At 42.8% G+C, this 26,347-nt stretch overlaps 1 protein-coding gene across 2 annotated transcripts in view; it reads right to left on the minus strand.

Moving 5' to 3' along the window:
* Window positions 1-8,919: 8,919 nt before the first annotated feature.
* Window positions 8,920-26,347, minus strand: part of LOC115179423 (rho guanine nucleotide exchange factor 7) — a 29,410-nt gene continuing 11,982 nt past the window's right edge. The window contains exons 7-21 of one of the 2 annotated variants that reach the window (XM_029740935.1): window positions 25,806-25,900; window positions 25,553-25,648; window positions 25,050-25,172; window positions 21,858-21,996; window positions 19,968-20,027; window positions 18,083-18,229; window positions 17,934-18,020; window positions 16,714-16,792; window positions 16,331-16,485; window positions 14,805-15,026; window positions 14,468-14,651; window positions 13,510-13,695; window positions 10,777-10,876; window positions 10,569-10,623; window positions 8,920-10,342 (exon numbers count right to left, since the gene is read on the minus strand). In XM_029740935.1, the coding sequence (XP_029596795.1) occupies window positions 10,220-10,342; window positions 10,569-10,623; window positions 10,777-10,876; window positions 13,510-13,695; window positions 14,468-14,651; window positions 14,805-15,026; window positions 16,331-16,485; window positions 16,714-16,792; window positions 17,934-18,020; window positions 18,083-18,229; window positions 19,968-20,027; window positions 21,858-21,996; window positions 25,050-25,172; window positions 25,553-25,648; window positions 25,806-25,900 (1,851 nt within the window). In that variant the 3' untranslated portion in view covers window positions 8,920-10,219. The remainder of the gene's footprint in view (window positions 10,343-10,568; window positions 10,624-10,776; window positions 10,877-13,509; window positions 13,696-14,467; window positions 14,652-14,804; window positions 15,027-16,330; window positions 16,486-16,713; window positions 16,793-17,933; window positions 18,021-18,082; window positions 18,230-19,967; window positions 20,028-21,857; window positions 21,997-25,049; window positions 25,173-25,552; window positions 25,649-25,805; window positions 25,901-26,347) is intronic. The other variant, XM_029740933.1, reaches the window with a different exon arrangement.

A 26,347-nucleotide genomic window follows, 5' to 3' on the forward strand; every position in this document is an offset into this window, starting at 1 on the left:
TCCCACCATCCACACAAGTGTTCCACGTCTGTTCGGTCGCTCCACAGGTAATCCAGACACACCTGTTGTTATCTATAACCCCCCCCACCCCCCCCCCCCCCCCCCCCCACACACACACACACACACACACACACCTCTCTCTCTGAACAGGTCCAAGCTTCTGAGCAGAAGGGAAGTTCTGTTGGAGTAAATATCTTCTTCTGCTGCAGCTGGTGAAGAAGGAACAAGATAGACAAGTGCCAGGGGAGAGAAGAGAGGACAAAGAAAGAGAAAGACAGGAGAGTGGAGAGAGAGACAAACAGGAGAGTGGAGAGAGATACAGACAGGAGAGTGGAGAGAGAGACAGGAGAGTGGCGAGAGAGACAAGAGAGTGAATAAGAGATACAGACAGGAGAGTGGAGAGAGAGAGAGACAGACAAGAGAGTGGAGAGAGAGAGACAGACAAGAGAGTGGAGAGAGAGAGACAGACAAGAGAGTGGAGAGAGAGAGACAGACAAGAGAGTGGAGAGAGAGAGACAGACAAGAGAGTGGAGAGAGAGAGAGACAGACAAGAGAGTGGAGAGAGAGAGACAGACAAGAGAGTGGAGAGAGAGAGACAGACAAGAGAGTGGAGAGAGAGAGACAGACAGGAGAGTGGAGAGAGAGAGACAGACAGGAGAGTGGAGAGAGAGAGACAGACAGGAGAGTGGAGATAGAGAGACAGACAGGAGAGTGGAGAGAGAGATACAGACAGGAGAGTGAATAAGAGATACAGACAGGAGAGTGAATAAGAGATAGACAGGAGAGTGGAGAGAGAGACAGACAAGAGAGTGGAGAGAGAGAGACAGACAAGAGAGTGGAGAGAGAGAGACAGACAGGAGAGTGGAGAGAGAGAGACACAGACAGGAGAGTGGAGAGAGAGACAGGAGAGTGGAGAGAGCGACAGACAGGAGAGTGAATAAGAGCGACAGACAGGAGAGTGGAGAGAGAGCAGAAAAGAGAGATGGTGAGTGAGGGGAGGTAGAGAGAAAGAGAGAGCAGATCAGAGATCACAGAGAGAGAGGTAGAGCAGAAAGAAAGCAGATCAGAGCATAGAGATAGAAAGAGAGCGAGAGAGAGAGAGAGAGAGAGAGAGAGAGAGCGAGCCCAGTAGCAGCAGCAGCAACCATCTCTGAGAGTTGTGGCAGCAGGACTGGTGTGTCTCCTCAAGCCTGTGTTGCCTTTTATATCCTGTTCCTCATACAGTCTAGTCCTGACGCTCTGGCTTTTACCCTTCCCTTCCCCGGGAGCACCAGCATGAATATATTATTATCAACACAAAGGCCTGCTTATTGTTTATGAATTACCAGCCTTCCTGGCAACAAAGGCTATTTTCATAAGAAACCTCCATTTCATTTCAGCTCCAATTTGATTACCAGTGAAAGAAAATGGGCCCTTTGGTCGAAACCCCAAAGGATTTTTCTTTTTTATTCATGCCCATTGAATTGGGCTTTATTGCTTTTCTTTACAGAGCTGACGTGGAAAGCTTTTAGAGTAAACCATTGACTAAAAATTATTGCTCTGCTATTTTGTACAATAACAGAGCCTAAGAGAAGAGCATCCAGTCTTCGTCCGTCCTTTGTCGTTTTTCCTCCTTTTCTCTCTTTTTTTTGTTGAAAATTGCAAAGGCTGGAAATTAATGGCAGGGCTGTGGAGAGAGAGAGAGAGAGAGAGAGAGACTAGCTATGGCTTCTACAATACATGTCAAATCTAAATGATCACTAGCCATTGAACAGAGCCAGTGTAAAGAAGCCAGGAACAAGGCGAGGTGTGTGTGTGTGTGTGTGTGTGTGTGTGTGTACATGGAGGGTGTACCCAGCTGATTGATTCAGGCCTCTAAAAATAAAGACACCTTGATGGTTTCAGAGCTGTACAATTGGCTGAAACCCATTGTAAGATGGCTGCAGTGACTTGCTGTCACTTTCATTCTGTACAGAACTATTGATGGCAGACAATCTGCTGCTCTCAACCTTGACAATACCCCCTATTGCCTTAGGACTATAGGGCTGTATAGGTGGAGGGAGCTGGCAAGACTACCATTACACTATGGACATACTGGAAGACTTGAACACTTGACTTCACCCAAAGGCCTAAGCTATCATGAGGATGATATAACAGCTGTTTAGAACATGTAACTACCTCACCTAGCAGTTTCCATAATGCCTGTATAATAACAGTTCATTGACTATCTTTATTGTTCACATGTATTGGACGTTACATCAGCTCTGTGATGGGCAGAACTCAGACAGGGCTGAAAGGGACGGATCGCAGCAGGAACAATTACTGATCTTTGCCATACGAGTGTTGAATGCATGTGAGAAATACACTTTCCCTTTTTGCCAGCTACATCACCTGCTTCACCCCCTGCCATTCAGTCGAGTGTAGGAGTGTGTCCCAAATACAACAGTCTATAATAGCTCCCTAATGTCTCATCCTCTCCCTCTGCACTGAGATGAAACAAACTGGATGACAGGTGAAAGCTACTTCCTGGTAATCTTCCAGGATAGTGCGTTCACCCATTCTTTGTTTTCACATAAAATATGAAAGGAGACAAGGAGAGGCAGCCACTTTAGACTATTAGGTCAGAGATCTTGGCTTTCTGTGATCTTTGTCATAATCTTCGCCCAAGGCTTAAACAAAAACAGGCTTCAGCCTACTTAAGATCATCCAGTTGTTTCCTAACTCTAAAGGTACCAGGTACAGTAGGCTAGTCTACACTCAATCCCCTTGTTCCCATACTCATTATAAACCCCTCCTGGCACATCCAAGCTATCGCCGCGTTTGATCAGCACTCTAAAAAGATACATTAGATGCTCTTTTCCATTTTTCTGCAGCGCTTTTGTGTTTGTGTAAGAATATTTAACGGTAGACAAAGGTGACTTATCAATTATTCATTCACCATCAAGGCCCAGGCTGGCATTCTGAAAGGAGCTGACATTTCAGACTTTCCACCAACATCTGCAAAATTATATCCTTTCCATTGTAAGTCAATGAAGTAGAGTCATCGCCCCCATAAAGGCAGTAAATTGCCTTGTCACTTTAATAAGGCCATCTTTATACAACCTTCACTCTCTCCACTGCCTGCTGCTGCTGTTATGAAGGGACTGAATATGCAGCATTATCGCTTTTCAATTCACTGCTTTTGTCTTTCTATGGCTTGCATATGCATGTCTTTTAGAATGATAGAAATAAGGACTAGACAGAGAAACCAGGAAGCAGTCTAGATATGGGAGACAGCATTGGGAGTTTCATTTGGCTACTTTCTGAAGAACTGAAACTTTGTCTAATTCCCAGACAACTCTGCTATCACTTCTTGCGGAGGTGAAAACATGTCTGGAAATCAGTATAATCTGTCAGTTCAAGACATGGGGCATTATTCACCTCCCATGAATTGAAAACAGAGCCTGTCTGGAGCATAGCCAGGAGAATAGCACAACACCACTGTGAGAAACTGTCATGCAGAAACAACCACCATTGAACCCCGGCCACAGTCTCTGCTTCAGTGAAACCGTAGAGACAGACTACTAGTTAAGATCCTCATCAGTTATTTATGCAGAACAGAATAGAACAGCACCACAGACATCAACAAAATGTGTTCCAAGCCCTCAGTCTGGAGATCCAGTGCTATTCTAATCAGGGGCAGACAGGTAACATTTAGCCTCTGCTGTCTCTGTCTAGTGGGCAGGCCACCACCACTGGCTGCTCCCGAGCTTTGTCCTCATGTAAATGTCTACTAGGTGTCATTCTCTCTCCAAATGTCATCCCTCGCTTCTGCACAAACAAAAGGAAGGAAGGAAGAAGCGTTCAGCCCCATCCGTCCAACTACGCATCCCCGCGCTCTGCTCTGACTGGGTGTCCGCCCGGCGATTAAATCTCCCACAATTCCGTTGTCTCTGTGGACCTGTGAGGCTTTATGATTCAGACCGCTTTGTTTGTTATAATGGTGTTGGAGTGGAGGCTGCTGTGGTGTTGTGTTGTTGGGGGAACAGTGGGACTAGCCTCTCCGTGAGCTGAATAGATTCATTGTTACACCCGAGTTGTATCCGTTTTACTGTTTTCACTGCTCTTAAAATGGCATCTTCTCTTTTCTTTACTTTATGATACAGAGAGATGATTGAATAGATTTCACTTACAGGGATAGGCAACTCCAGTCTTGGATGGACGTAGTGTGTGCAGGTTTTTATTCCAGCCCAGCTCTAATGCACCTGACCAAACCTGGTCTAAACTGGCAACCATGAGATGATGATATATTTGAGTCAAGTGTGCCAGTCAGTGCATGGTTGGAACAAAACTATCCCAACTGAGTATCAAACCATCAAAGGGTTAAATGATGCTCCCATTCTACATCGACACATACAGTACTCCTCCACGATAGCTTCAATCACAGTCAAAACCTTTATTCTCCCTTCACTCTCTCCCTTCAGCCCAAACCTGGATTACTGTTTAACAATGAGGCTGTGGGCAGGAGGACAGTCACAATGGTGGAATTAACGTGGGGGGACTTACCGCCGGCTTATGCCAAGACAAAAGGTGGGCACAGCCGTCAAAGGTTTCCAGCCGTTTGAATGATCATAATGTACAGTCGTGGCGTGCTTCAGTGTCTTTAGATATTTTTGTCAGATGTTACTATGGAATACTGAAGTATAATTACAAGCATTTCATGTGTCAAAGGCTTTTATTGACAATTACATGAAGTTGATGTAAAGAGTCAATATTTGCAGTGTTGACCCTTCTTTTTCAAGACCTCTGCAATCCGCCCTGGCATGCTGTCAATTAACTTCTGGGCCACATCCTGACTGATGTCAGCCTATTCTTGCATAATTAATGCTTGGAGTTTGTCAGAATTTGTGGGGTTTTGTTTGTCCACCCACCTCTTGAGGATTGACCACAAGTTCTCAATTGGATTAAGGTCTGGGGAGTTTCCTGGCCATGGAACCAAAATATCGATGTTTTATTCGCCGAACGACTTAGTTATCACTTTTGCCTTATGGCAAGGTGCTCCATCATGCTGGAAAAGGCATTGTTCATCACCAAACTGTTCCTGGGTGGTTGGGAGAAGTTGCTCTCGGAGGATGTGTTGGTACCACTCTTTATTCATGGCTGTGTTCTTAGGCAAAAATGTGAGTGAGCCCACTCCCTTGGCTGAGAAGCAACCCCACACATGAATGGTCTCAGGATGCTTTACTGTTGGCATGACACAGGACTGATGGTCTTCTCCGGACAAGCTTTTTCCCCAGATGCGCCAAACAATCGGAAAGGGGATTCATCAGAGAAAATGACTTTACCCCAGTCCTCAGCAGACCAATCCCTGTACCTTTTGCAGAATATCAGTCTGTCCCTGATGTTTTTCCTGAAGAGAAGTGTCTTCTTTGCTGCCCTTCTTTGACACCAGGTCATCCTCCAAAAGTCTTCGCCTCACTGTGCGTGCAGATGCACTCACACCTGCCTGCTGCCATTCCTGAGCAAGCTGAGCAAACTGAGCAAGCTGGTGGTGCCCTGATCCCGCAGCTGAATCAACTTTAGGAGACGGTCCTGGTGCTTGCTGGACTTTCTTGTGCGCCCTGAAGCCTTCTTCACAACAATTGTACCGCTCTACTTGAAGTTCTTGATGATCCGATAAATGGTTGATTTAGGTGCAATCTTACAGGCAGCAATATCCTTGCCTGTGAAGCCCTTTTTGTGCAACGCAATGATGACGGCACGTGTTTCCTTCCAGGTAACCATGGTTGACAGAGGAAGAACAATGATTCCAAGCACCACCCTCCTTTTGAAGCTTCCAGTCTGTTATTCGAACTCAATCAGCATGACCGAGTGATCTCCAGCCTTATCCTTGTTAACACTCACACCTGTGTTAACGAGAGAATCACTGACATGATGTCAGCTGGTCCTTTTGTGGCAGGGCTGAAATGCAGTTGAAATGTTTTTTGGGGATTCAGTTAATTTGCATGGCAAAGAGGGATTTTGCAATTAATCTGATCACTCTTCATAACATTCTGGAGTATATGCAAATTGCCATCATACAAACTGAGGCAGCAGACTTTGTGAAAATTAATGTGTCATTCTCAAAACTTTTGGCCACAACTGTAGGCCTACCATCAAAAACAAAAAGAGAAATGAATCCCATAACATTTTAACATGGAATTGGCTGTTCTATTATTCAACCAACAGTAAGCAGCCAATGTGTGGTGTTCAATGTAGACCTACATTCCATGAGACATTTGAAGAAAAAAAAAAACATGCAGGGCTTGACATTGTTTATTCACTTGTCATTATTATTCCCATACCATTATTACAGAGAATTATGGTAGCCTTTTGGCTACTTAGCTTATTCAAGACAGTCTCAAAACAACAATGCCCCTTTAGAGGACTGGCCACCCCTCAGCCTGGTTCCTCTCTAGGCTTCTTCCTAGGTTTTGGCCTTTCTAGGGAGTTTTTCCTAGCCACCGTGCTTCTTCACCTGCATTGCTTGCTGTTTGGGATTTTAGGCTGGGTTTCTGTACAGCACTTTGAGATATCAACTGATGTAAGGCTATATAAATACATTTGATTTAAATTTGATTTACCACAGAAAATAAGCTCTACCTGACTTGCTGTGAAGATGGCAAGAAATGTAAAACGTTGTGTTCTTGTTGGAAGCAACCACTCCCCCATTGTTGACAAGAAATTAGCTATAACTGGGCCAATAACTCACTAACTAGCAAATAATTTTAACAAAATGTGCACAGGTGCCTACATGCAGCTCTCGCTTTGATACATTTTTTTTTACAAAAATGCATCTACTCATGACTGCTCATGATGTATAAACAGTCCAGTTCAAAGTGAAATGGCACAGATCCAAATAATGGCCATTTTCATATACAGTGCATTCGGATAGTACTCAGACCTCTTGACTTTTTCCACGTTACATTACAGCCTTATTGTAAAAAAAATATATATTTTTTCAATCTACACAGACACAACCTTAAATATCACATTTACTTAAGTATTCAGACTCTTTACTCAGTACTTTGTCGAAGCACCTTTGGCAGCAATTACAGCCTTGAATCTTCTTGGGTATGACTCTACAAGCTTGGCACACCTGTATTTGGGGAGTTTTTCCCATTCTTCTCTGCAGATTCAAGCTATGTCAGTTTCGATGTAGAGCGTCACTGCACAGCTATTTTCAGGTCTTTCCAGAGATGTTTGATTGGGTTACAGTCCAGGCTCTGGCTGGGCCACAAGGACATTCAGAGACTTGTCCCAAAGCCACTCCTGCGTTTTTTTTATTTTTTATCTTCAATATATTAGCAACAATTATTTAAAAAAAACTGTTTTTGGTTTGTCATTATGGGGTACTGTGTGTAGATTGATGAGGGGAATAAAAACAATTGAATACTTTTTATAATAAGGCTGTAACGTAACAAAAAGGGGTCTGAACAATTTCCAAAGGCACAGCTTCTCTTCTGTCCTAACTTGTTGCCCCAGAAGACCAAATAAAGTAGTGCTCACCAGAATAATAATGTCTTACACTGATAGAATGAATGCATTAGTAATGTAGTTAACGTCGGTAAAGTTGTCTGATTCGTTTAGGGATCGGGAGAAAAATGCACAATAACTCCAAAATAACAGAAAGTTTGTTCCCGTACGAAATGTCATCAGTTTGACCGGTTTTAAGAACATGAAAAGCTGAGAAAACAATGAAACACGTTTCTGACAAGACTTCAGTTGACCTTGGGTGCATATTTTATGGTTGAAATACTGTCTGCTGGCATAACAGTGTCAAAGATAACATGTTACACTCACATTTTCTCAAGAGATGCTGAAAGAAAGAATTCATATTTCTCCACTTCTGTTCCCGAGACAAAACTAAGTTGTATTATTTCACTGCAAGAAATGTATAATTCCGAAGTTATTATATTACTCTACATGTGAGAGGGTATAGACCTACAGTCAGTGTCCAGAGTTCAGTTACTATTCCATTTTACCCATATAACTTACATTATAACTATTGTGTGTATTCATGGTTACAGGGATACTCGTGAGCAAGATGTCAAAAGGTGCATGTAAACAGCTTATCCTGAATAAGACCTGAAGCGGGATATGAGCTACTGTGTGCATGTAAACAGCTTATCCTGAATAAGACCTTAAGCGGGATATGAGCTACTGTGTGCATGTAAACAGCTTATCCTGAATAAGACCTTAAGCGGGATATGAGCTACTGTGTGCATGTAAACAGCTTATCCTGAATAAGACCTTAAGCGGGATATGAGCTACTGTGTGCATGGAAACAGCTTATCCTGAATAAGACCTGAAGCGGGATATGAGCTACTGTGTGCATGTAAACAGCTTATCCTGAATAAGACCTTAAGCGGGATATGAGCTACTGTGTGCATGGAAACAGCTTATCCTGAATAAGACCTGAAGCGGGATATGAGCTACTGTGTGCATGTAAACAGCTTATCCTGAATAAGACCTGAAGCGGGATATGAGCTACTGTGTGCATGTAAACAGCTTATCCTGAATAACACCTTAAGCGGGATATGAGCTACTGTGTGCATGTAAACAGCTTATCCTGAATAAGACCTGAAGCGGGATATGAGCTACTGTGTGCATGTAAACAGCTTATCCTGAATAAGACCTGAAGCGGGATATGAGCTACTGTGTGCATGGAAACATGGTCACTGTCACCATTCCTGGACTGTTTATAGTATATTTCCACCTGAATCTACCACTGACAGATGTCCAATGATAACTGTCTGATTCATTTGAAGTTGAAGTGAAAGTACTTTGCAGGACAAAGGCTACATCACATTTAGGCAATTTAGCAGACGCTGTTATTCAGAGGCAACTTACAGCCAGTGTTTCAACTAAGATGGGTAAAACAACATGTCAGTCATCGCAAGTATTCAGATACACAAGAGATTCAGTTTACTGGTTTAATTCAGAGACAAGTTGAGAAGAGTGATAGAGAGAGGAAGAGGTAATAAATAGAGGGATATGGGAGGGAGATTCACTGAACAATAGACTTAAGGAGTGCATAATACATTTCCCATCAGACAATTTCATTTAAATACATAAATTACAGACATAATATAGAATCTGAAATAGTTAGATAAGTAGTTTACATTAGTGTTCATCATTGGAATCAATATTGCATTGGAATATTTGAAGTATTTTAAACTTTAAGCCTGCCAGAAATGTAAGCTAATATCATGGAATAATTTCCCCAAGGCACATTTCATGATATTAATTTGAGATGCTACGGTTCGTTTCTGTACAAATCATAGGTGACAAAGAAGTAGAAAAGCAAAAGTAGAAATAGTGTTTCCAGAAAGAATTAAAATAGAAAGTCCATTATCCGGAAAAAATAACCTGAAAACGTTCCAGTATTGGATTGCTAAGGTTTCCATGGAAACATGCAGAATGAGCTAGAGGTTATGCTGTTCTGTGTGTTGGCCATAGGTTCCTCAAGGCTCAGAGGACTGGGCAGGGAGATGCTCCAGAGGGGTGTTGAGGAGCTTGGCAGCAGGGTATCGCAGGCAGTGACAAAATCATCATCATCATCTGTGAAAATCGTCTGGGTTGCATCTCAATAGTCTACCGTGGCTACTTTTCATTGTCTTTCATCTGCATAAAACTGGACAGGTGAAAGGAAATCCTTTGTAGGCACTAGGGACCTACTGCACAGTGCAGATCAGCAAAGACGAGAAGAGCAAAGATTATTGAGATGCAGCCACTGTCTCTAGTATTTATGCAGAGGATGGATCTCAATAGTCTGAAGTGAACTTACTTCCTTTCCTCATCACAGATGTTAAAGTACTGTACATGTGACAGAAAATTCCCATGTTGTTATCACCTGCTATCAGATCAGTGCAGAAGGGGAGAGGTAGAGAGGAATCACCCTTTGAGAAGCAACCAGAAGGAGACAGAGTCAGTGACGTCAGACGTATCTTCACTAGTGTGATTGGTCCAGCCTCTTTCCGATCCCAGATCAACAGAGGTTTGAGGTCCATGCCGCAGCCAATAGTCTCCAGAGTGATTCAGGGACGCTATGTTGCATTTTCATTGGCTGTTTTGACTTTGGACCACACCCAGTCTCTTACAACAGTGACAGATCAGTGTTCCACAGTGTTACGTCAGATGGCTTTGTGGTTAACAATTTTGGTCCAGTCACGGTGGAGCCTGAACTCAACCATGTTGTGATGCGATGTCACCTGAGTACTCACAGGTTGGTCTCATCCCAGGTGGGGTCGTTCATGTTCTTCAGGACTCTCCTCAGGATCTTCTCCAGCTCCTTCCTGGCTTTCTGCTCTTCATCCAGGGTCCTCCTCATCTTCTTGTTGTCCTGTTTGGGGGGGGGGGGACAAAGATGGCCGCTGGATTTTAGAAAAGGCTCTAAAACGCACATGCCTGGAATGAACAGAACTCTGGTTCTGGGATGTGTATGCTTTGTGTATCCTTGTCTTAAAGATCCTCTTATTCCTTATGATTCCGACGCTGTATGACTGACATGCTATTTGATGTGATGGTTTAGAGAATGCTAAAACGTGCTAACTCTGCTGAACGCTCACCTGTTTCAGCTCCTGTACTTCATCCTTCAGCCCATACACCGTGTCTACTAGAGTCCTAAGGCAGACAGACATGTTAGTTAACCAACCCAACCACAGCACACCATTATCAATAAACCCCATTAGGGAACATATCAACTTCTGAACGTGTGAAGTGAAGAGTTCTCCCAATCTAACGCACTGAGAGTTCAGGGAGGAATGAAGTGCTTACTTCTCCTCGATGACAGTCTGGCCGTTGCTCTTGGTCTCCTCCACAATGATCTTCTCCTCCTCGGGGAAGAGCATGTGCAGACCTGACTTCTCCCTGGATCCTGATTGGTAAAACAAGACCGTCAGCAGAGCACATTGGTCGATGGACGGGATGACTCATTGACTGATTGGCTGACAGGGTGGGTGACCTTTCCGTAGAGGTTTGACACACTAAGGCTGTAGCTCAATAGTTTAAACTAGCCTCTTCTCCTTGTGTCCTGTCCCCTCTGATCACAGTCCTTTATAGTAGCCCTTTCATTTATCAGCGGCAATGAAGGAAAGACGACAAGGAGGCCATTTTAGAGTATTAGGACACAGCCCAAACCAGATTCAGATAAGCGGCCTGTCAAAGGGGGCCTGTGGAAGGATCAGGACAGGTGTGGTAGAGGAGGAAAACTTGACCTGGCAAACAAGTCTCCCTCTCATCTACCATTTATCCTTTATTCATACAGGAGATCCCATTGAGATTCAATCTCTCTGTTCTCCAAGGGAGAAGCTTAGCTATGACAGCAGCATATTAACTCATCATTTTAATGATTGTAACGTGACACCAGGTCCTTTGAAGCCGTTAATAGTTGAGAACAGAAGGGAGGCTGAGGAGCAGTTATTCCCTTTGTCCACCGAGGTCTTTTGAGGGGAGAAGGGTGTGTGTGTACTACTGTTCAAAAGTTTGGGGACACTTTGAAATGTCCTTGTTTTTGAATGAAAAGCTACTTTTTGTCCATTAAAATAACATAAAATGTATCAGAAATACAGTGTAGACATTGTTAATGTTGTAAATGACTACTGTAGCAGGAAACAGCGGATTGTATGGAATATCTACATAGTTGTACAGAGGCCCGTGATCAGCAACCATCACTCCTGTGTTCCAATGGCACGTTGTGTTAGCTAATCCAAGTTTATCATTTTAAAAAGGCAAATTGATCATTAGAAAGCCCTTTTGCAATTATGTTAGCACAGCCGAAAACTGTTCTGATTAAAGAAGCAATAAAACTGGCCTTCTTTAGACTAGTTGAGTATCTGGAGCATCAGCACTTGTGAGTTCGATTACAGGCTCAAAATTGCCAGAAACAAAGAACTTTCTTCTGAAACTCGTCAGTCTATTCTTGTTCTGAGAAATGAAGGCTATTCCATGCGAGAAATTGCCAAGAAACTGAAGATCTCGTACAACGCTGTGTACTACTCCCTTCACAGAACAGTGCAAACTGGTTCTAACCAGTAGTGCATACATGCATGAATACATACAGTGGCTTGCAAAAGTATTTTGTTGCCTTACAACATGGAATTAAAATAGACTTTTGTTTCCCAGTCCCTGCCGATGAAAAACATCCCCACAGCATGATGCTGCCGCCACCATGCTTCACTGTGGGGATGGTGTTGTCAAGGTGATGAGGTGTTGGGTTTGCGCCAGAGATTGCGTTTTCCTTGATAGCCAAAAAACTCAATTTTAGTGTCATCTGACCAGAGTACCTTCTTCCATATGTTTGGGGAGTCTCCCACATGCCTTTTGGCAAACATATTATATTTTTCTTTAAGCAATGACTTTTTTCTGGCCACTTTTTCGTAAAGCCCAACTCTGTGGAGTGTATGGCTTAAAGTGGTCCAATGGACAGATGCTCCACAGCGGAGATTGGAGTTGTGCAGCTCCTTCAGGGTTATCTTTGGAGACCAAAGATAAAAGTTGCCCCTCTGATTAATGCCCTCCTTGCCTGGTCGGTGAGTTTTGGTGGGTGGCCCTCTCTTGGCAGGTTTGTTGTGGTGCCATATTCTTTCCATTATTTAATAATGGATTTAAATGGTGCTCCATGGGATGTTCAAAACCCATCCCTGATCTGTACTTCTCCACAACTTTGTCCCTGACCTGTTTGGAGAGCTCCTTGGTCTTCATAGTTCCACTTGCTTAGTGGTGTTGCAGACTCTGGGGCCTTTCAGAACAGGTGTATATATACACTGAGATCATGTGACAGATCATGTGACCCTTAGATTGCACACAGGTAGACTTTATTGAACTAATTATGTGACTTGAAGGTAATTGGTGGCACCAGATCTTATTTAGGGGCTTCATAGCAAAAGGGGGTGAATACATATGCACGCACCAGTTTTCCGTTGTCTTTTTTAGAATTTTTTTTAACAAGCTATTTTTTCATTTCACTTCACTAATTTGGACTATTTTGTGTATGTCCATTACATGAAATCCAAATAAAAATCCATTTAAATTACAGGTTGTAATGAAACAAAATAGGAAAAACGCTAAGGGGTGAACACTTTTGCAAGGCACACACAGAGTTCATGTTAGGTTCCTCCTATCTTCAGTTTCTGAGAGGTTGGCTTGACAGACATTTCAGAAACAGCAGACACAGCTACTGTAAACCACACACAACTAACCATGACTAAGGGAGGGGGAGAAACTACAAATAGTGGCTGAAAGAAAGCCAGGGCCGCATTCAGCAGGACACAACGTTGGCCAACATTCAGATAGAAATGTATTATGTTGAACAAACATGTAGAATAAGGAATCATGTCCGCTCTATTCACTGCATTTCTATCTGCAACGTTTGCATACTGAATGTGGAGTAGCCAGCAATGGGATGCCAAAACTACGATGAAAGAAAATCATCTCTTTCAAAATAAAATAGTTGATTAAAAAAAGGTGTGGGGGAGCGGGATATATGGGAGGAGCGACTGTAGCTCTTACGAGAAACGGAGGAGGTCCTGTAACTACTGGCGGTCCAAATACTGTCATAATCCGAGTCCTCTGATAGGTCAGACCAGGGCTCGGTCCCTCTGGACAGGCTGCTACGGCAACCTATAGTGTCCACACTGGACCGGTCAACAGGCTCAGCCAGCACGTGGTTATGCATCAAATCAGTACCCTGCCATGCTGGGGGAGTGGATCAAACCATACGGAACGAGGAGGGGGGAATGGATCAAACCATACGGAACGAGGGAGTGGATCAAACCATACGGAACGAGGAGGGGGGAGTGGATCAAACCATACGGAACGAGGAGGGGGGAGTGGATCAAACCATACGGAACGAGGAGGGGGGAGTGGATCAAACCATACGGAACGAGGAGGGGGGAGTGGATCAAACCATACGGAACGAGGAGGGGGGAGTGGATCAAACCATAATAAAGCGGCGTGGGGGGGGCAAATAATTGTTGAGGTGGGTTGTGGAGAGAGGGATCCATAATAACAGGATAAATAATATACAGGTATATTTAAAACATGGAGGGATGGTGGGGTTATGGATGAGGACAAAAAAATAAATATATATATATTTTATTTTTTAAAGTGAGAGGACATAAAATAGACAAAACAAAAGGAGGAGGAACAGAGCGGAGAATAACAGAATGCAAAGGGGATGAGGGGAGAGAAAAGAAACAGGAGAGAACATAGTTAAAGAGAGAGGAGACAACACTGAACTATGAGTAGCAATAGACTAGACACTGTGACAGTTTAATCTAAACAGCTATACTCTAAAGAGCATTTATCCAGAACCTGTGAAGTCTTAGAACTAGTCTGGACATGGTTCATGTTAGTACAGAAATAAAAGACAGGCTTCAGAGGAGAAGTCAAATGACACCAAAGACTAGTTGGTATTGGTTGAAGTATTGAGTCTCTGACAGGTTGTGTGTTTGCGACGTAGTCTTACTTGAGTTGAGTGTCTGTCGTGTTTTGGCGCTGGTGCAGTAGGCCTCGATCACTTTCAGGATCTGGGCATCCTCCTCCAGAGCTGCAGTGCTCTTCCTGGTAGCAAAGTCCTCATCTGAAGGTTTCCTCTCAGGCTTACGCTTAGGCAGCAGCTTCTTCATACTCTTAGGACTTTTACTCAGATCCTAGAGAGAGGGAGATAAAAAGAGGAAGAGAGAGGCTCACGTAGAACCCTAGAGGTGGGCTATTTTATTGATAAAGGCATCATCTCTAGAAACTGTGCTGGCTATTACTGTTTGGAACCTATTCCCTCCTAAACCAAAGGCCCAGGACCATACCTCTTTATAGCAAAGTGCTGCCGAGGGCTTGAGTGGGGGCGCGGGGCGGAGGCAGCTGAGGCTCCAGGGTTTGGGGGTGCTGGGGGGCTCCAGGGGACCCCACATGGGGGGGGTTTGAGGGACCCCGTGGGAGGAGGGATGGGGTAGGGTGTGGTAGGCAGGGCCCCCAGATACACCCCTACTCTCTGAGTGTCTGGAGGGGGTCAGGGGATGGGACGGGAGCTGGAGGAGAAGGGGGAGAGAGAACAGAGGGAAGAAGTTTAAGACTGGTACAAAAAAATTATATCATATATACACAGCAGCATTTCTTGGAATGAAATGATGCTTGCTGCGTTCATAACCCAGTGGGAAGGTGGTAACCGATTAATCGGCATGGCCGATTAATTAGGGCCAATTTTAAAAGAGCAGTCTGATTGAGCAGTGGTAGGCAGCAGCAGGCTCGTAAGCATTCATTCAAACTGCGTTTGCGAGCAGCTCTTAGCAATTGTTGATGCACAGCGCCGTTTATGACTTCAAGTCTATCAACTCCCGAGATTAGGCTGGCAATACTAAAGTGCCTATAAGAACATCCAATAGTCAAAGGTATATGAAATACAAATCTTAGAGAAATAGTTGACGCGTCATAATTCCTATAACTACAACCTAAAACTTCTTAATTGGGAATATTGAACCACCAGCTTTCATATGTTCTCATGTTCTGAGCAAGGAAATAAACGGTAGCTTTTTTAGGCATATATTGCACTTTTACTTTCTTCCCCAACACTGTTTTTGCATTATTTAAACCAAATTGAACATTTCATTAATTATTTGAGACTAAATAGATTTTATTTATGTACTATATTAAGTTAAAATAAAAAAGGGTTCATTGTTCATTCAGTATTGTTGTAATTGTCATTTTACAAATATATATTTGAAGAACAAAAAAGATTTAAAAAATCTGCCGATTAATCGCTATCGGCTGTTTTTGGTCCTCCAACAATCGGTTTCGGCGTTGAAAAATCATAATCAGTCGACCTCTAGTAATAACGAGTTGGATGCATTCGAGTGCTTTGAACTCGTTGAGAATCGCTGCTTGGCTAACGGGCAAACAATCTTCTTCAACCATAAATTAAAAGAACAGCTAGCTAGCTTGTAAACAAATGATAGTGTTCAAAAACTATATTAATTAGATTGCTTTTTATAAATAATGTTTTATTGTTGCATTTAACTGCCGAAAATGCTGTTAAAGGTAATTTCCTCAGTATGTGACATCAAAGTTCAACATGCGGGAGAAGTCCGTGATGATAGACGAGTTTCCCACTAGTAATTACCATTTGCAGGGGCATTCAAAAGGATCTTTCCCAGTGGTATGGTCATATTTACGAATGTACAAGTTGTCATGAACGCAGCATTATCTTTCCCATTCATTTGGGATTTAAACCTACAAATATCCTAATCCATGTACCTGGATCTACACAAGAAAAATGTCAGACAAACGTCGATACCTGTCCCTTTAACTGACAGACTGGAGAGGTTGGGGGTGTTACCGTGTGGCAGGGGACAGACTGGGGCTTGGCGGTGGGTGTGGTCATGATCCCGGAGGGGGCGTTTCTGATCTGAGTGTGTCTTGACAGATGCTCCACCCACTCCTGCAGATCCTGCTGGTTGTTACACACCACCTGCATGCGCTCACACGTACTGCCTGTAATACACACACAAAGTCTTGTTTAACTAACCTTGTGGGGACACAATTTATTCCCATTCAAAATCGTATTTTGCCTAACATCAACCTTAAACCTAACCTTAACCCCCTAGAAATAGCATTTTTCCTTCGGGTCCCCACAAGTATAGTTAAACATGTCCACACACACACGTAACTACACAGACATTACACTACTACACTCCGCTAGTAAACAGACTGTAAACGTACCTGATATTTCAAACGCGTTTTTGACCATCTCACAATCTTCTATCCTTGAGATAAGCATTCCTGTCAATGGCAGCTTACCCTTTAAAGCAAATCAACGGCAAAGAGTTACAGAAACCTTTAGTGTTACATACTTAAGGGCACTATAAAATCCGTTAGATTGTTGCCTGATTCCGTTTCTTCCCTGTTTTTCCCACTCAAAATTAAACTTTTTTTTTGTTGGGAAAAAAAACAAACATTTGATGTTCTAAGTCCATAACAATGCTTAAACCACACTTGACGTCTGGGAAAAAAATCTAAGAAATGTAGATTTTTGGGTGTAATTACCCTTTAACTGCTCACCAATCAGAGACAGTTGTTTGGTTAGGATGTTTCTGTAGCACTCATGTGGTTGCAAAGTTTGCAAAACAAATGGCCACTGGATTGATGCAAATAGTCAAGATATCATTCTGCCAGGTAGGCATATGCTACTTTGTAGTTAAAATGGTACAATAGGCAAAAATCCCTCCACAATTTTTTCTGGTTGCAAAAATTCCAATAGTTCGCCTAATTTCAGTTTGTGACAAAACAAGCAATGTGTAGAGAATCATTGTACCATCTAAACCGCTGTGAACTATATTTTACATAACCAAAAATATTGTATTTTCAGCTGTTTGAAGCTGGTGTACAAAACTGAAAGTAAAAGAAAAAAACTAAACTTAAGAACGGGAAGAATAGAAATAGCGCACATAGAACAGATATACCGCCTCAGACACGCTTTCAATGAGATGGACAGATCTATAACTCATCATTTCTATGTGAATTTGGTTGGGTCACTTAAAAAGTCCCATATTGCAGGTTTAACATTTAACTGAGAAGGTTTTTGGGAAAGCCTACAATCTACCACAAGACAGTTGGCAACACATTAGCATAATCGCTAACGACTACAATTAGTGGTAGACAAACGCGCACACACAGACAGTCATTCCTGTGCTGTTGCCTCTTCAGACAGTTGAAGGAAAATATTAATCACTGATGCATTTTATTCAAGTCATGATAATCTTGGGCGAATTAATGACTTTTCTAATAAGTTCAAAACATTTAGTTGATTTCCTACTAAGTTCAATACATTTTTGAATATTGCTGAATTACGTTTTAAGGTCTAAATTCCAGGATTCCGTCATGTTCGCCACAAAGCGGATTCTATAGGGACCTAAATACAGGACAGAGCGAGAGATCCTGACCTGGTAGATGAATCCACTCATTCTGGAGCTGGCAGACAGCAGAAGGAGAACATTTGGGAACAGCAGAAGGTAGCGTTCACTCTTCTCCTAAAGAAGACAAACACACTGTTAAGACGTTCCTGGGTGTAGATTTTAGATGCGCGTCTTACCTCTGATCCGTGTGTGTGGCAGTGTGTGTGTGACATGTACAGGACAGGGCCCAGGGTTCTGATGTCATCTCCCTCCCAGCGCCTGATCGTCTCAGTTAGAATCTGCAGCTCCAGCTCCTTACGTTTCCTCACCTCCTGACACTGAGCCTGAAGCCATGGAGACACAAACACACACAAATAAAAAGGAAGCTGTTTTGAAGAATTGAATCCCAGTCAATGTGAGAGACAGCGAGACACAGAGAGAGAAACAGACAAATGTATGCATGCGCACACACACACACACACACGGAAGATCCAGGCTGCATAGAAGCCCAAGCCAGGGCACCAAGCCGCAGAACAGCAGAGCCAAACCGTGGAGCTCAGAGCCAGGCTAAAGCTTTTCCCTCAGCTCAGGATTAGCAACACTGCACTGCCTGCACACATCAACAAGACAGAGACTATTTAACATGTCAATTTCACCCTGAATAACACTGGATTCCATATACACTAGTGCTCAAAAGTTTGGGGTCACTTAGAAATGCCCTTGTTTTTGAAAGAAAAGCACATTTTTTGTCCATTAAAATAACAAAATTAATACAGAGGCCCATTATCAGCAACCATCACTCCAGTGTTCCAATGGCACGTTGTGTTAGCTAATCCAAGTTTATACTTTTAAAAAGGCTAATTGATCATTAGAAAACCCTTTTGCAATTATGTTAGCACAGCTGAAAACTGTTGTCCTGATTAAAGAAGCAATAAAACTGGTCTTCTTTAGACTAGTTGAGTATCTGGAGCATCAGCATTTGTGGGTTCGATTACAGGCTCAAAATGGCCAAAAACAAATAACTTTCTTCTGAAACTTGTCAGTCTATCCTGGCAGCTTCATTAAATAGTACCCGCAAAACACCATTCTCAATGTCAACAGTGAAGAGGTGACTCCGGGATGCTGGCCTTCTAGGCAGAGTTGCAAAGAAAAAGCCATATTTCAGACTGGCTAATAAAAGCAAAAGATGGGCAAAAGAACAGACACTGGACTGAGGAACTCTGCCTAGAAGGCCAGCATCCCTGAGTCGCCTCTTCACTGTTGACGTTGAGACTGGTGTTTTGCAGGTACTATTTAATGAAGCTGCCAGTTGAGGACTTGTGAGGCATCGGTTTCTCAAACTAGATACTCTAATGTACTTGTCCTCTTGCTCAGTTGTGCACCGGGGCCTCCCACTCTTTCTATTCTGGCTAGAGCCAGTTTGCGCTGTTCTGTGAAGGGAGTACACAGCGTTGCACGAGATCTTCAGTTTCTTGGCAATTTCTCGCATGGAATAGCCTTCATTTCACAGAACAAGAATAGACTGACGAGTTTCAGAAGAAAGTTCTTTGTTTCAAGCCATTTTGAGCCTGTAATTGAACCCACAAATGCTGATGCTCCAGATACTCAAATAGTCTAAAGGACAGTTTTATTGCTTTAAAAAAAAATAATATAATAATCAGAACAACAGTTCTCAGCTGTGCTAACATAATTGCAAAAGGGTTTTCTAATGATCAATTAGCCTTTTAAAATAATAAACGAGGATTAGCTAACACAACATGTCATTGGAACACAGGAGTGATGGTTGCTGATAATGGGCCTCTGTACGCCTATGTAGATATTCCATTAAAATGTATGTATTGATAAAAATAAATGTAAAAAAAATCTACTGTTTCCAGGTACAATAGTCATTTACAACATTAACAATGTCTACACTGTATTTCTGATCAATTTGACGTTATTTCCTTCAAAACAAGGCCATTTCTAAGTGACCCCAAACTTTTGAACGGTAGTGTACATCATCAACAAGAGGCATGTAAATGTAACCCTTCAACACTGCACAAGTCATTAAACGGAGACAGGGACGGTATATGTCCGACTCACAGAGAGGCTTTTGAAGGAGGTCAAACACTTCTGGATGTCTGGTCGATCAGGATGATGCTCCTGATATGAAGAAGAGGGGGACGTTTGATTCATCAGAAGATCACACAACAAAAAGCAACCATTCACAGGCAAATGACCTTTATCCATACTACATAGAGACACACACAGATAACTAACCTAAAACATACTGTTCCTGAAATGTATGTATAAGTTGGAAGTAGAAGCCTAAGTGGTGTTGTTCATTAGTTTACCCCAATTAGGGGAGGGGTGGCAGTACCAGTCAAACGTTTGGACACACCAACTTATTCCAGGGTTTCTTTATTTTTACTATTTTCTACAATGTAGAATAATAATGAAGACCTCAAAAGTATGAAATAACACATATGGAATCCTGTATTTAGCAAAAAAAGTGTTAAGGGGCATATTTGAGATTCTTCAAAGTAGACACCCTTTCCCTTGATGACAGCTTTGCACACTCTTGGTATTCTTTCAACCACCTTCATGAGGTAGTCACCTGGAATGCATTTCAATTAACAGGTGTGTCTTCTTAAAAGTTAATTTGTGTAATTTATTTCCTCCTTAATGCGTTTGAGTCCATATTATGGCAAGTCCATATTATGGCAAGAACAGCTCAAATAAGCAAAGAGAAATGACAGTCCATCATTACTTGCAGACATGAAGGTCAGTCAATACGGAACATTTCAAGAACTTTGAAAGTTTCTTCAAGTGCAGTCGCAAAAACCATCAAGCGCTATGATGGAACTGGCTCTCATGAGGACCGCCACAGGAAAGGAAGACCCTGACTTACCTCTGCTGCAGAGGATGTTAATTAGAGTTACCAGCCTCCAAAATTGCAGACCAAATAAATGCTTCAGAGTTCAAGTAACAGACACATCTCAACATCAACTGTTCAGAGACTGCGTTAATCAGGCCATGGTCGAATTGCTGCAAAGAAACCACTACTACAGGACACCAATAAAAAGGAGACTTGCTTGAGACAAGAAACACGAGCAATGGACATTAGTTTGGTGGAAATCTGTGCTTTGGTCTGATGAGTCCAAATTCTGGTTGCAACCGCCGTGTCTTTGTGAGATGCAGAGTAGGTGAACTGATGATCTACGCACGTGTGGTTCCCACCGTGAAGCATGGAGGTGGTGTGATGGTGCTTTGCTGGTGACACTGTCTGTGATTTATTTAGAATTCAAGGCACACTTAACCAGCATGGCTACCACAGGATTCTGCAGCGATACGCCATCCCATCTGGTCCGTGCTTAGTGGGACTCTCATGTGTGTTTCAACAATGACCCAACACACCTCCAGGCCGTGTAAGGGCTATTTGACCAAGACGGAGAGTGATGGAGTGCTGCATCAGATTACCTGGCCTCCATAACTCCTGACCTCAACACAATTGAGATTGTTTGGGATGAGTACGACCGCTGAGTAAAGGAAAAGCAGCCAACAAATGCTCAGCATATGTGGGAACTTTTTCAAGTCGTGGGAAAAGCATTCCAGGTGACTCTCTCGAAGCTGGTTGAAAGAACGCCAACAGTGTGCAAAGCTGTCATTAAGGCAAAGGGTGGCTCCTTTGAAGAACCTCAAATATAAAATACATTTACATTTGTTTAACACTTTTTTGGTTACTACATGATTCCATATGGGATATTTAATAGTTTATTCTACATTGTAGAAAATGGTTAAAAAAAAAAGAAAAACCCTTGAATGAGTGTGTCCAAATTTGACTGGTACTGTACATTTACAAAAAATATATATGGGAGATTGGAAATGCTGCAGACAATTCCATTGACGGAAGCTACAATCTGTCTGTAACACTAAAGCTGCTCTACCACCTAAAAAAATAAATACAAAATAAACAGACTGTCTCCCTCTCACCTCCATGTGTCTCTCCAGTTCCTTCAGCAGTGTAGGGTATTTGTCCATTCTCATGAAGGGTTTACTGAGGCCAGTGGTGAGGGTCAGGATACCTGGACTACTGGCTCCCTTCCCCTCCATAAACTCCCCCAGCTCCTCACTGAAACACACAGCGACATACTAATCTCCCCCAGCTCCTCACTGAAACACACAGCAACATACTAATCTCCCCCAGTTCCTCACTGAAACATACTAAACTCCCCCAGTTCCTCACTGAAACACACAGTAACATACTAATCTCCCCCAGCTCCTCACTGAAACACACAGCGACATACTAATCTCCCCCAGCTCCTCACTGAAACACACAGCAACATACTAATCTCCCCCAGTTCCTCACTGAAACACACAGTAACATACTAATCTCCCCCAGCTCCTCACTGAAACACACAGTAACATACTAAACTCCCCCAGCTCCTCAGTGAAACACACAGTAACATACTAAACTCCCCCAGTTCCTCACTGAAACACACAGCAACATACTAATCTCCCCCAGCTCCTCACTGAAACACACAGCGACATACTAATCTCCCCCAGCTCCTCACTGAAACACACAGCGACATACTAATCTCCCCCAGCTCCTCACTGAAACACACAGCAACATACTAATCTCCCCCAGTTCCTCACTGAAACACACAGTAACTAGAGGTCGACCGATTAATCGGAATGGCCGATTAATTAGGGCCGATTTCAAGTTTTCATACAATCGGTAATCGGTATTTTTGGCCACTGATTTGCCGATTATTATTTTTTACCTTTATTTAATTAGGCAAGTCAGAGTAAGAACACATTCTTATTTTCAATGACGGCCTAGGAACGGTGTTAACTGCCTTGTTCAGGGGGGATTCGTTTTTGCAACCTTCCGGTTACTAATCCAATCCAACGCACAAGGAGCCTGCATGGCAGGCTGACTACCTATTACGCGAGGGCAGCAAGAAGCCAAGGTAAGCTGCTAGCTAGCATTAAACTTATCTTATAAAAAAACTATCAATCTTAACATAATCACTAGTTAACTACACATGGTTGATGATATTACTAGTTTATCTAACGTGTCCTGCATTGCATATAATCGATGCGGTGCCTGTTAATTTATCATTGAATCATAGCCTATTTCGCCAAACGGGTGTTGATTTAACAAGCGCATTTGCGAAAAAAGCACTGTCGTTGCACCAATGTACCTAACCATAAACATCAATGCCTTTCTTTAAAATCAATAAACAAGTATATATTTTTAAACCTGCATATTTAGTTAATATTGCCTGCTAACATGAAATTGTGTCACATCTGTAGCGTTCATTGCATGCAGAGTCAGGGTATATGCAACAGTTTGGGCCGCCTGGCTCGTTGCGAACTAATTTGCCAGAATTGTACGTAATTATGACATAACATTGACATAACTCGTAAGCATTCATTCAGACAGCACTTTCGTGCATTTTGCCAGCAGCTCTTCACTGTGCTTCAAGCATTGCGCTGTTTATGACTTCAAACCGGGTGGGTATAATTTGTGGAACGTTCCAACAGGAATCTATTCCAAAAACTTCGTAAATAACAAGGATGCCAAAAAACAACGCATACAAAGTTGTATAGTGGCAGAATAAGATACCGGGTAGGGAGTGGTCTATTTCATTGCGTTTTTCACTCATCACGTTTATTCCGAAAAATGTCTGTCCTCACTCTGGTTGCCTATAGAGAAACATTAAGAATAAGCTACGTGGTGAGTTGATGCCTATTCGGCAGCTAGTTAGCTAGGTTTGTATGCGTTGCTACTTTGTATGCGTTGTTGGTTGGCAACCTTTTACTTTACGTTTTTTGGAACAGATTCCTGTTGGAACGTTCCACAAATTATACCCACCCCTTCAAGCCTATCAACTCCCCAGATTAGGCTGGTGTAACCGATGTGAAATGGCTAGCTAGTTAGCGGGGTGCGGGCTAATAGCATTTCAAACGTCACTCGCTCTGAGACTTGGGAGTGGTTGTTCCCCTTGCTCTGCATGGGTAACGCTGCTTCGAGGGTGGCTGTTGTCGATGTGTTCCTGGTTCGAGCCGAGGTACGAGCGAGGAGAGGGATGGAAGCTATACTGTTACACTGGCAACACTAAAGTGCCTATAAGAACATCCAATAGTCAAAGGTATATGAAATACAAATTGTATAGAGAGTAATAGTCCTATAATTCCTATAATAACGACAACCTAAAACTTACCTGGGAATATTGAAGACTCATGTTAAAAGGAACCACCAGCTTTCATATGTTCTCATGTTCTGAGCAAGGAACTTAAACATTAGCTTTTTTACATGGCACATAATGCACTTTTACTTTCTTCTCCAACACTTTGTTTTGCATTATTTAAACCAAATTGAACATGTTTCATTATTTATTTGAGGCTAAATTGATTTTATTGATGTATTATATTAAGTTAAAATAAGTGTTCATTCAGTATTGTTGTAATTAGCATTATTATAAATAAATAATGTAAAAAAAATATATAAAAAAATCGGCCGATTAATAGGTAGCGTTTTTTTTGGGTCCTCCAATAAATCGGTATCGGCGTTGAAAAATCATAAATCGGTCGACCTCTAACAGTAACATACTAATCTCCCCCAGTTCCTCACTGAAACACACAGTAACATACTAATCACCCCCAGTTCCTCACTGAAACACACAGTAACATACTTAATCACCCCCAGTTCCTCACTGAAACACACAGTAACATACTAATCTCCCCCAGTTCCTCACTGAAACACACAGCGACATACTAATCTCCCCCAGTTCCTCACTGAAACACACAGCAACATACTAATCACCCCCAGCTCCTCACTGAAACACACAGCAACATACTAATCACCCCCAGCTCCTCACTGAAACACACAGCAACATACTAATCTCCCCCAGTTCCTCACTGAAACACACAGCAACATACTAATCTCCCCCAGTTCCTCACTGAAACACACAGGAACATACTAATCTCCCCCAGTTCCTCACTGAAACACACAGAATACTTCAGATTTTGTAACTGAAAATAGTCCGCTATCATTTTGACAGTCAACAAGGTGTCATATTTTTTTATTTTAAATTACAATGCAAATTTTTAATTTTTTTTAAATCACACGATGGATTTGGTTACACACACATTTACCTGACGTGCACACACACTTACCTGTGTTCTGTGAGGACGTTGACAGCCGAGGGGTGGTTGGAGCAGTAGGCCATGTAGAGAGCCTTCATCTGGGGCAGCAGGTTGAGGAAGAAGCCCCCTACTCTCTGCTGGCTCTCTGGAAGCCTACACACACACACACACACACACACACACACACACACACACACACACACACACACGCTCACCACCACAGCACTACCAGAGTCTACCAGTAGGTGTCAGTGTGACCTGTATAAACAGCATGTTGATGTACTAATATATATATATATATGACAGGAATAGTGCTCCCTCCCACACAACAGGTTTTAAGGTGTGGCTTTAGATCCTATTGGCAGACAGGACGTGGTCTATTTCAGAGTTGATTCATACTTTAAGCTTGCATGAAGATTACCGGCACTCATTTGGTAGATCCATGTATTGATAAGATACATTTGGTCAATGCTGGACTGATCATATGGTGTGTGTGTGTGTGTGTTTGTGGGTGGGTGGGTTCGGGGACTCACTTGGTACATTCCTCGTAGGACTGAACCAACATCAGCTGGAAGGTAGAGATGTCCTCCAGATTCCCCAGGATGTGACTGACGTCTGCACTGCTCAACCTGGAGACAGAGGGAGACAGTGTGGGGAAAGCTGGAGCGATATGGTTTACTAAAAGACAGGGGGGGGGGGTACAGTAAGGTTCATAGTCTGCTCAAATCAGACACACAACACCCCTGACAAATACACACACAGCCATGTGAACACAAACACACTCACATGTCTGTGGGTTGCAGTGAGTGCAGGTATGAGGTCAGTAGGTTTTGGAGCTCCTTGGAATACTCGGTCTCGGTCTCTAGAATGTTCTGGAGCACCTGGATGGAGAGAGAGAGACGGAACAGGGGGGTTAGGAGAGGATGTTGACGGATGGACAGACAGGCAGGCAGGCGGACAGACAGACACTGAACTCAGACACCCCCACTGAAGAGACCCACCCTCTCTCCTCCTAACCTCCCCCTCGTTGACAGAATGGGGCCAGGGAGACCGTCCATTCTGCTTCCTGAAGCCTGTCCTCTTCACGTCATTTTTTGAAGTACTTTATTTTCTTTTGTCTTTAAGTTTCATATGAGGCGCCCATTATACGGAGAAACCAGAGGACAGAAATAAACTGCTATCCTTTTCTCATCAAATACTGACCTCTTCAGTGCATGTCATTACTGGCTAGGTTCAGAGCAGGCTTTAGGAAGGATGGATGGATGGATGGATGAAGGTGGAGGGTTTAAGTTGGCTTTAACCCATCTAACGTCCACTAATGGCGGACA

Source organism: Salmo trutta, chromosome 39 (genome assembly GCF_901001165.1).
Source record: "Salmo trutta chromosome 39, fSalTru1.1, whole genome shotgun sequence".
NCBI classification, from domain to species: Eukaryota; Metazoa; Chordata; class Actinopteri; order Salmoniformes; family Salmonidae; genus Salmo; species Salmo trutta.